Source organism: Melospiza melodia, chromosome 9 (genome assembly GCF_035770615.1).
Source record: "Melospiza melodia melodia isolate bMelMel2 chromosome 9, bMelMel2.pri, whole genome shotgun sequence".
Taxonomy (NCBI): Eukaryota; Metazoa; Chordata; class Aves; order Passeriformes; family Passerellidae; genus Melospiza; species Melospiza melodia.
The window spans coordinates 32,352,197-32,363,248 of record NC_086202.1 but is presented as its reverse complement, the minus strand read 5'-3'; the positions used below and the strand labels follow the sequence as shown (position 1 = coordinate 32,363,248).

Sequence of the window (11,052 nt, the reverse complement as noted above, 5' to 3'; positions counted from 1 at the left end):
TTGTGTCACTGATGAAGGCACAAAAAAACCCCCAAAAAACAAAAAACTCAAAACAAAACCAAACAAACAAAAAAAAAACTCCTCCGAAACCAAACCAAACAAAAAAAGGAAAAAAAGGAAAAAAAAAGTGAAAAAAGGGGAAAAAGGGGGAAAGAAGGGGAAAAAGAAGGGGAAAAAAGAAGGGAAAAGAAGAAGGGAAAAGAAGGAAAATAAGAAAAGGCAATGCAGTGTCAGCCAGGAATGGCATGAAGGCTCCTCTCCCCACCCTGTCACTACTCCAGTTAAAAGCTGAACATTTTAATCAACTATATTCAGGTGGTCCAAACAGAGATTAAAAAAAAAAAACTTTCAAAAGATTCAAAAAATTCAAAAGATTGAAAAGAAATTTCAAAATCCTGCGGAGGCAACACTAAAAATAAAAAACGTATCAGGCAGAACCAGCATCTTTAGGGGTGCTTCTTCATGATGTCCAGGATTTCGCGGTACAGAACCTCGTTGGCGTCGAGGCCCAGCACGAAGTCCATGTGGTTCCAGTGGGGGATGAGCTTGTGGTGCACCAGGTTCCTGACCTGGGGCAGCAGCAGCGCCGTGTCCCGCGGGTCGGCCAGGCAGTCCCGGCCCGCGTTCCAGATGGCCGTGGGCACCTCCATGTCCTGCACGTCGTAGAACGGGGCCCCGGTCTGGGAGCACAGGGAAAAGGGATTCGCAAAGAGGAGATGGAAAAGGGGCTTCACAAGGAGCAAAGGGAAAAGCGGTGTCACAAGGAGCAGATGGAAAAGGAGCTTCACAAGGAGGAGTTGGAAAACGGGCTTCACAAAGAGGAGATAGATGGAAAAGTGGCTTCATGAGGAGAAAGATGGAAAAGTGGCTTCACAAGGAGGAGATGGAAAAGCAGTGTCATAAGGAGGAGGTAGAAAAGGGGCTTCACAAAATGGAGAGGGAAAAGGGGCTGCAGAAGGAGGGGAGGGAAAAGGGGCTTCAAAAAGAGCAGAGGGAACAGTGGGTTCAAAAAGAGGAGATGGAAAAGCGGCTTCACAAAGAGCAGATGGAAAAGGGGCTTCAGAAGGAGGAGATGGTGAAGGGGCTTCAAAAGGAGCAGATGAAAAAGTGGTTTGACAAAGAGGAGTGGGAAAAGGGGCTTCACAAAGTGGAGATGGAAAAGGAGCTTCACAAGGAAGAGATGCAAAAGGGGCTTCACAAAATGGAGAGGGAGAAGGGATTTCACAAGGAGCAGATGGAAAAGGGGCTTCACAAGGAGGAGAGGGAAAAGCGGCTTCACAAAGTGGAGAGGGAAAAGGGGCTTCACAAAGTGCAGAGGGAAGAGTGGATTCACAAGAGGGAGATGGAAATGTGGCTTAACATGTAGGAGATGGAAAAGGGGCTTCAGAAAATGGAGAGGGAAAAGGGGTTTCACAAAGAGGAAAGAGAAAAGGGGCTTCAAAAAGTGGAGATGGAAAAGGGGCTTCACAAGGAGGAGATAGATGGAAAAATGGCTTCACAATGAGGAGATGGAAAAGGGGCTTCAAAAGGAGGAGACAGATGGAAAAGGGGCTTCACAAGGAGAAGATAGATGGAAAAGGGCCTTGACAAAGTGGAGGTGGAAAAGGGGCTTGATAAACAGGAGATGGAAAAGGGGCTTCACAAAGTGGAGGTGGAAAAGGGGCTTGACAACGTGGAAAGGGAAAAGGGGCTTCATAAAGAGGAGAGGGAAATGTGGCTTCCCAAGGAGGGGATGGAAAAGGGGCTTCACAAACAGAAGATGGAAAAGGGGCTGCACAAAGGACAGATGGAAAAAGGGCTTCATGAAATGGAGAGGGAAAAGGGGCTTCACAAGGAGGAGATGGAAGAGGGGCTTCACAAAATGGTGATGAAAAAGGGGCTTCACAAAGTGGAGGTGGAAAAGGGGCTTCACAAAGAGGAGAAAGAAAAGTGGCCTCATGAGGAGCAGATAGATGGAAAAGGGACATGACAACAATAAGATCAATGGAAAAGTGGCTTCACAAAGGAGAGGGAAAAGGGGCTTCACAAAGAGGAGATGGAAAAGGGGCTTCAGAAGGAGGGGATGGATGGAAAAGTGGCTTGACAAGGAGAAGATAGGTGGAAGATGGACAAGTGGCTTCACAAGGGGAAGATGGAGAAGGGGCTTCAGAAGGAGGAGAAGAAAAAGGGGCTTCACAAAGTGGAGAGGGAAAAGGGGCTTCACAAGGAGGAGATGGAAAAGCAGCGTCATAAGGAGGAGATGGAAAAGGGGATTCACAAAGTGGAGAGGGAAAAGTGGCTTCACAAGGAGAAGATGGAGAAGGGGCTTCATAAGAGGAGATGAAAAGGGGGCTTCATAAGAGGAGATGGATGGAAAAGGGGCTTCACAAGGAGCAGAGCAGAGGGTAAAAGGGCTTAAAAAAGAGGAGATGGAGAAGGGGCTTCAAAAGGACCAGATGGAAAAGGGCTTGACAAGGAGGAGAGGGAAAAGCAGCTTCAAAAAGAGCTGTTAGATGGAAAAGTGGCTTCACAAGGAGAAGATAGATGGAAAAGGGGCTTCACAAAGTGGAGATGGAAAAAGGGCTTCATAAAGAGGAGAGGGAAAAGGGGCTTCACAAGAGGAGAGTGAAGAGGGGCTTCCCAAAGAGGAGATGTTGCTGGAGTGCAACAAACTGTGCACTGTTGCTACTTTTTGGGAAGAGGGGGGAATGAAAACTGGAACTCCTTTCTTCTAGAAAGGAGAGGAACTACAGTAGAGATGCAGCATAACCTTACATGCTATGATTTAGCGAGGCAATTTAATTAAAATTAATTAGAGAATTGGTTCTGCTGGGCTAGAAATTCTAGTTCTGATTCTACAGATGGTTTGGATAAGAAGGCAGAACTTCGGCTGCCCTGGTTTAGTGCTGTTGGATCATCCTGACCTCCACAGGTCCCTCCCAAAGTTCTTTGTGGTGACACTTCCCCAGCACTTCCTTCAGCGACACCAGGGAGGTGTTTGGAAGCAAGTTTTTTGAATTAAAACATTTCTGGAGGGTTGGTGTCAGCTCCACACCCTGAGGATTTGCCATGAGGTGATTTGCCAGCAGCATCTCTCATTACCTGCAGTGTAATTATTCCAGTTAAGAAGCATACTGCTTTCTGAATGATACATTTTGTTTAAGGAATAAAAAAAGTTTTTTATTTTTCTTTTTCTTTTTTTTTTTCCTGTTCCAAGGCTTAACCACTATTTCAGAGAAGAAATTTTTCCTACTATTCAGCCCAGTATAACTTGCGACCATTTCCCCTTATCCTATGGAAAGTGGAAAGTCTAATTTAAAGTGTTTTATTCCATCTAAAATATATTTGCAAAATCGAGTTGAGAATGGAAAATGCTGTTGTTCCAAGCAGAGATCCTGACTTCCAGTTTGTGAAGGGAGGAATACATTAAGGGGAGACAGAGCAGGCATGGATGGGAAGAGAACAAGGAAAGGGAAGGCCGCAGGAAGCACCTCACCTGTCTGTAGTGAAGGCTGTTGTACATGTGCCCCCCATCAAAAGCTCTCAGTGCCCCACCGTGGACTCCCTGCAGCAAATTCAGACGTGCAGTGCTCTGAGTGAAGTCACAGCTCTCTGGGGGTGCACTCAACCCTCAAAAGTCTACCCTCAAAAGTTAGCTTTCATCACTGAACTGGCAGTGACTCACAGGCCTGGCCCTAGGCCCAGCACAAGTAATTATTGTCATGAATTTGGACAAATGGGCAGAGATTATGTTTCTAATGCTTGTGGATAACACCAGGATGGGAAGAAATGAAAATGGTCTGGAAAATGGGTTTAGAACTCTAAGTATTCCTTGTGGGCTGGAGAGTGGGCCTGAAATGGCACGGTCAGAGATGGAAGGAGCCTCTGAGCATCTCTTGTCTAATCGGAACAGGACCAACAGCAATACAAGGTCAAGGTGGCCTCATCCCTCCACTGGGCAGCAGCACTTCAGAAAATGGGATGTGTGCTCTTGCTGCAAACCCCCCAAAGTCCTTTTGGGGTCCCTGAGCAGGAATCCCACACACGGAAGGAGCTGTGCCCTGAGCACAGCCCGTGGCACACACCTCAGAGAAGGCAAACAGACAATCTACCAAAAATGTGCAAATTTTTAGCTTGGGGAAGAGAAAAGGAGTGCAGCAGAGCACAACTGCCGTGTCAAAGGGCTCTGGTGGTGACTGTTCTCATGCTCACAAAGGGAAGAAGGAGAAATAATCAGCTTTATCAGTAATGAGCTTAATTGGCTGCTGTCCAGATGCCACTAATGGTGGCAGTCGGGTCCAGTCTGACCACTAATGGCACTTGGGCTGCAGGGCTGGGGCTGGTTTGAAACAAGAGCCCTGGGATGTGCCTGCTGTGGCTGCAGGGCCCTCAGCTCCATGACAGATCCACCACTCTGGCTCCAAAACCCGCCAAGTGTTTTATGGAGGGGTGGAAACAAAACCCACCAAAGACCTGGCCGAGGTGTGTCTTGCAGCCAGCAGCACAGCAGGCTGCCCACAAGGGACCAGGGACACTCTGTGGGGCATGGAGGGCGGCTGGGGAGGTTTACCTGCAGCCAGTGGATGATGTTCTGCACGGAGGAGCCCGCCGGGTTGTGCCCCATGTACACATCGAACCGGCTCTGCAAGGACATCAGCACATCCCACATTTCACCTGGCCCTGCAGAACAGGGCATGGCCAAGGCTTTGGCCCTCAGGAGGACCCTCTGCAGGTCCATTCCCACGTACCATGTTTGTGTTCTTCCAGTTGAACCCGAAAATTGAAGCCAGGATGTGCTTGCAGACCTTGGAGCAGGAGCAGAACCTGGAGAGGACCACCTCCCCCAGGGCAGTGTGGGGCAGGAACTCCCTCGTGCCAAAGAGCTCCTGTAAAATCCCAAATCTGCTATCAAATAGGAAGTCTGGTCATGCTTTTCCCCAAAGCACTACTTTACAACTTCTATTTTATCCCCCCATTAAGGTTGCCCATAGTGAAGCATCCCTCGCACCCCATTAAATGATTCAGCTCCTTGTTTCTTATGGGCATGATCTCCTACATCCATTAATGCTCTTGTGTTAAATGCTAGGGCTCAATTCACAGCCTCTGCATCAGTTTTATTCACCAGAATAATTCATTTTAGGGAGTGAATTCAGGACAGCACTGAAAGGTTCTGCAGTGAGATGTGTTTTCCTTCATAATAAAACAGAGTGCAGAGCTCCCCTCTCTCTAAATGACTTGAAATACTCCATAGATAATCTCACAATCCCCATAAAAAAACCATTTTGGCTGTGCAGAACATAGTGCAGACCAACCTTAAGCCCAGAGTCAGAAAAGACTGAGAGTTTTCTAAATGGGCTCTGAGAAAATATCACCGTGGTCACAGGCGAAAGAGCAATGAACACCTTGATTTTCTGAGCCAGCTCAGGCATAGTGGAAAAAGCTATAAAACCTGGTGGGGGGGGAAAAAAAAGTAGAAAAAAAAAGGTTTAGACTTTTTTAGTCTTTCAAGGCAGTCATGCACATAGTTTAATTTCAGTGAGTAATTTTACTAATCTGAGAGGGGATGTTGACTTCTCGTGCTGCCATCAGCAGGACACACTCACCTATGGTGGTGCCTTGGGAATGGCCAATGTAATAGAGCTGTTTCTGTCCTGTTTTCTGCTCAATGAAGCTGATCATGGCTGGGAGATCATATTTAGCCATCTCATCAAAGCTGCAGAAAGAAGAGGAGATGTCCTGCTGAGAGGGGCAGCATCAGCAAACCACTAAACCAGCAGGAGGACAGGGCTGCCCCACAAAACTCTTCATCCTACTGAGTTTTCACTCAGAATAATTGGATGAGCTTCACTCCAGCCTGGTTCACTCATCCCCCCAGCTGGAGCAGCGTGACCCTGACAGAATTCAGCTGTTTATGAGACCCTAAACCCCGCCCATTTACCTGAAAGCCCAGAACTCATCCTGTGTGGTGGTCAGCACCTGGTGCCTCCTGGACCAGGTGTTCCCTCTGCTGTTTCCTATCCAGACATCGTAGCCAGCATCTGCCAGGATGAAGCCCAGGCTGTTGTTGGCCAAGTTGGCGAGCCAGATGCTGCCTTCTGCAAGGAGACCATGCTGCAGGAGTGCCACGGGCCTCACACCTGCAAGACAGGCAGCATCATGACTCTCCTCATTTTTAATGATGTTTGTCACCTTTTGAAACGGTTTGTAAAGTGTTATCCCCATGGCAGCCAAAATCCGTGGAGGTTTGTGTTGGTGTTCCTCTAGATTTCATTTTAAAATTCACCATTATCTTGGACTTTATCCCCAGAATCTCTGGGGGTGTTGGCAGAACTTGGTGTTGGCAGAACTTGGGCTGCCCAGGCAGCTCTGTGGGCAAATGTGGAGGAGCCTGGGGATGTGACAGGAAAAATGCAATTTTCATTTAGATAGAATGATCTAAATAGGATCTAACCACTCACAGGACAAGAGGATCCCCCGGGAGAACCAAACCAGTCTGTTCATCCATCAAATGGCAGCAGGAGCACATTTTGGGAGCCAGGCTCTGGAGAGAGCCCCAGGTGTGCCACCAGGGATTGCAGACTGATATTCAATGCTCAGGGGTCCATGAGGGGTGAGGAAACATCCCTGGCAAGGCATCAGCCTTCCTGGCAAATTCTGATCCATCAAAACCGATGCCAAGCCACAGGGAGCCCTGAAAACCCTCTTGCACAAGCCCTGCTATCCCAGTGAGTGCTCAAGGTGTGTGTGTGTGTCCTGTGTGGCATCAGTTTTACCTTGGCACCCAGAATTCCCTTTGCCATGAGGAATTCTGTTCAGCTGAAGGATGTAGCCATCTTCTGTCACCACGTCATACTCCTCGCTGGGGTACCCCCAGAAGGAGATCATTTCACTCTGCAACAAGAAGAAAGCCAATAATTGCCAGAACCCAGGACATCCCTCTGGCTGTCCTGAGCAGCCAAGACCCCTGCCAGGGGGCTCAGAGACCCTGGAACAGAGCCCAAAATGCCTGTGTGGTTTTGATTATGACCCATGGAGCAAGGTACCGACCGTAGATGAAGATCTGCAAGCCACACAAATTAAGTAGAATGACAGTGAATTTATCATGGGGTAAAAAAGTAGATTTTGGGGTTTCTAGAATGGAGGTTCAGGGGGCAAGATGGAGGGATCTGGGTGCATCCAGCCTTTCTCCTTCTTCTTCTTGGCCTCCATCTTCTGCTGTGATGGTGGCACTTTTAGATTGGTTTAGAGTGGAAGCTCAGAGTCTAACATAGGTGATAGGTATTGGGAAGTAATTGTAAACCTTGTATCTGTAGTTTTTAGTATAAAAAGATAACACCACCCCAGGGGCAGGCAGAGTGTCTCTGACTGTCTTGCTGAGCAGACCTCAGCTGGACAGCAGAAAATATTTTATAGATACGAAACAATAAACAACCTTGAGAATGAGAACTGAAGAGCTCTGATTCCTTCTTCAAGTGCCAGGCTGGGAAAAGAGACTTTCTAACACATCTCAGGGTCACTGTGACCAGCAAGAGGCCCCGAGAAAAAATTGTTGCAGTAATGTAGAAAAATCATAGAGAAAGGCTCCATGAAATCAAGCCTGCTCTCCTGGAATCAGTGGCTGGCCTGGTCAAAGCCAGCATTGTGCAAGTGCCCATGGGAAAGCAATCCTGGTGTGAGCAGTTAATGAACATAACAAGCTATTCTTACGTAAAAAACAAATTCCACCTGTAAAAACTGTTTTTACACTGCTAGATAGAAAAATTAAAAGTATCACTCACAAACTTCCCTGCACTTAGACACTGAGAGTTTGAGTGACCAGTCAATACAGAATAACAATTTGTTAATGACCAATAAAAGCAATAATTGGCAAGAAAGCTCCTGACCAATTGGTGTCCCACACAAGGTCTGTAAAACTGTATAAAAAGGAATTATATCCATAAAGAATAACCTTTTTCCCACCATGAGGAAAATGGAGTAATATATGATTTATTCCTATAAGTAATAATGTTTTCAAGGCTCCTGCGAGGAAATCCCTGAATGTGATATTTCACTGTAATTTTTTAAATGGTGGCTGTTTCCTGGACACTTCCCACCTCCTCTCCAACGCCATCATACTCACAATGTTCATCCTTGCCTCTGGATTCTTGGGATATGGGGAATTCAACAAGCATTCCCCGGCTGCCATCCCATGGAGCACGGAGAGCAGAGCCAGAGCCAGCCACATCCTCGCTGCGCCTGGAACAACACAGCCACACACTCAGTGCCAGGGGCAGCAGGGCAGGGAAACACCCCAGGCGGGACCCAGCCTCAGCCTGGTGCCCTGGGTGACCATCAAAAGCATTAATGACCATGGGGTGGCTCAGGGAGCACATCTCAGCAGGGATAATTCCAGGGAGGTGGGACAGACTTTCAGGAATTCCTGTAAGACGTGAGGCAGCAAACCTTGTGGTGCTGTACGCACCACTGGGAACTGCAAAGGGTTAAAATCACAGAATCACAGAATGGTTTGGGCTCATTCCAGCCCCCTGAGGTTGCTCAAACCTCAATAAAATTGAGCCATTCCAATACACAGAGGATGTCGGGTGTTGTATGTCCTGTCAGTGACCATGCAGTGCCACTGCTCCAGTCTCCCTTCCAGCAAAGGGACAGCTCTGTCCCATCACCCTGCTGTCTGCAGCACCTGTTAACACTCCAAACCCCAGGAGGGACAGAGAGGATGAATAAATTCCAGCACTGCCTTCCCTCCTTAAAAAGAAATAAAATAATGAGAAGAAAATCTCTAACTGCTTGCCCTTCTCCTTGAGCATGGTGTAAAAGACAAGAATTGGTTACATTTCATTCAGAGAAGGACATTTTGGAGTGCAAATCTATATGCAAAATGGGGAGAGATGTATCTTCCAGCAGATCTAGACATCCCTTAGTGATACTGGATTTAACACAGCTTAAAAAAACCCCTCATTCAATGTGCTGGAGAGTGCAGCTGCCACAGGAGCAAGCTTTGCACGCAGTTATGGGCAGGAGGCATCACAGACAGGCACTGAAAGCTCTGGCCAGCATTGCTCCCTCCAACAACCACAACGTTGGACACCACAAGAAAAATTGGGCTGGAGCAGCCTCTAGAACTGAGCCAGCAAATGAGATTTAGGTGCCCTGTTCTGAGGGCTGGAAGTGCCATGAGTGGTAAGTGCTGTTCACAGGCAAGTTTAGAATGCTTTTCCCCGTCCAGGGGACCTGTCCACTGTCCTTTCCCCTGTCCAGGCTCTAGCCATGCTTTCCCCACACTCACCTGTCCAGAAGTGAAGGCAGCCAGCCCAGCTGAGAGGTGGCACAGCTCCTGCAGGAGGTGACAGGGATGTGTCAGCCCCTGGAGAGGATGGGCAGAGCAGGGAGAGATGCCCGGCCTGGAGGAGATGGAGATGTGGCAGTGCCACAGGATGGGTTCTGTCCCCTGGCTGGGGCACAGAGACAGCCCTATTTGAACTGGCTGCAGGGTGGGGTGGCAAGTGTAAACACCCTGGGATGCAGGGCATATTCATCATTAGGTAACAGCACAGTTTAGAAAGTGCAATTCCCCAGAATTTGTTTGTGGAGGCCGGTTAAATATTGTTTAGGCAGAGTTTGGAGGTGATTTCCATTGAGTGGCTTAATTGGTGTTGCTGAAGAAAGTTTCCAGCACCCCATTTCAATGGTGGTTTTATTTATTTGTTACAAGAGACATAATTAGGTTATTGATTTCCCGTCGCTGTGGTGTAGAAATGAAATGATGATGCTTCTTGTTATACAAAGGTGCCACATGTGAGATGGAGATTAAATCCCAGGCAACAGACTGAAAACATCTGTTCTGGGTCGGGCTGGGATGGAGCTCCCTTTGCTCAGGGATGGGCCCCTGCCCAGCTGCCATAGCAACACTCCATACCTTGTCTATCGCGACCCAGTTTTCCACTTCTGCTCTCCCAGTTCCCTCCACCTGCCCCACTTTGGGCTGGGGATGGAGCTGTGCCAGCCCACCACAACATCCCTGCTCCTCACACCCTTGCAGGAAGGTATGAGGAGCACCTGAGTGCCCGGTCCTGCCAACAGGGAGAGTTCTCCCAGGGCTGGGGCTGCCTCCTGCCCTTCTTTCCTAGATTGTTTTGCTGTGGGAATCGCGGTGAAAGGTCAGTAGGGGAAGGTGTCTCCTGTCTGTCAGCCTGGAACGGGCCTGAGAGGTGTCCAGCTAGGTCTGTCAGTTTGTCCCACTTCTATAAACACACACTAGAGCAGGGGGTTGTCATTTAGAGGTTTGGAGGTGAAGGGTTGTCGCAGACATCTTTTATGAAAAATCCTTTCCTTGGGATTTTTCCTCCTGAGAAGCTGAGAGGCCTCAGGAACAAAATGGAAACATTGATTATCTGCTGCTGTGGAATGCAACAAGTGGATCTGTGATTGGCCCATGTTGGTTATTTCTAATTAATGACCAATCACAGCCAAGCTGGCTCAGACAGAGAGTCTGAGCCACAAGCCTTTGTTATCATTCCTTCCCATTCTATTCTTAGCTGGCCTTCTGATGAAATCCTTTCTTCTATTCTTTTAGAATAGTTTTAATGTAATATATATCATAAAATAATACATCAAGCCTTCTGAAACATGGAGTCAGATCCTCGTCTCTTCCCTCATCCTGAGACCCCTGTGAACACCGTCACAAAGGGTGACTTTGGTTTTGGGGTACTGAAGCTGAGTAAGACATCTCTGGCTTCCACCTCCTGAGGAAACAGAACTTGGAAATCTGCACTACAGGGAAAGGGCAGAGCAGCTCTGGCCATACTCATCTGGAGGCACTGGAAGGGGCAAGATGAAGGCTGTGCCCAAAACAGTCCTGCAGCACTTGGAGAGCAGGACATTGCCACAGCTCTTATAAGATGCTCCAGCCTCTTGAGAGTCATGTGCAGCTCCTGCTGAAGCACCACCACTGCAGAGACTGGATGGGATTGATGCCTCAGGTTTAGCTTGTATAGTTTTTAAATTCTGTGCTGCTTTAGAGAGTAAGTCCAGGCTTCACATTGAGGGATGGTGAGCTCTGTGCACAGAGCAGGG

The 11,052-nt window shown here is 48.0% G+C and overlaps 1 protein-coding gene across 1 annotated transcript; it reads right to left on the bottom strand.

Annotated features, from left to right (window-relative positions):
• Nucleotides 1–276: 276 nt before the first annotated feature.
• Nucleotides 277–9,445, bottom strand: LOC134422165 (lipase member K-like). Its single transcript, XM_063164102.1, has 10 exons — nt 9,266–9,445; nt 8,099–8,214; nt 6,753–6,870; nt 5,918–6,116; nt 5,583–5,692; nt 5,292–5,428; nt 4,728–4,865; nt 4,550–4,621; nt 3,476–3,544; nt 277–680 (listed from the first exon to the last, which is right to left on the bottom strand). Exons 2-10 carry the CDS (start codon nt 8,201–8,203, stop codon nt 447–449), a joined length of 1,182 nt encoding a protein of 393 aa, XP_063020172.1. The 5' UTR covers nt 8,204–8,214; nt 9,266–9,445; the 3' UTR covers nt 277–446.
• Nucleotides 9,446–11,052: the final 1,607 nt, after the last annotated feature.

Excerpts from the sequence above, each read along its gene's own strand:
- LOC134422165 (XM_063164102.1), bottom strand. The coding sequence starts at position 8,203 with ATGTGGCTGGCTCTGGCTCTGCTCTCCGTGCTCCATGGGATGGCAGCC. Across the intron at positions 5,693-5,917 it reads GATGAGTTCTGGGCTTTCAG|CTTTGATGAGATGGCTAAAT; the intron begins GTAAATGGGCGG and ends TTCTTTCTGCAG. Across the intron at positions 4,866-5,291 it reads TTTCTGACTCTGGGCTTAAG|GAGCTCTTTGGCACGAGGGA; the intron begins GTTGGTCTGCAC and ends GGGATTTTACAG.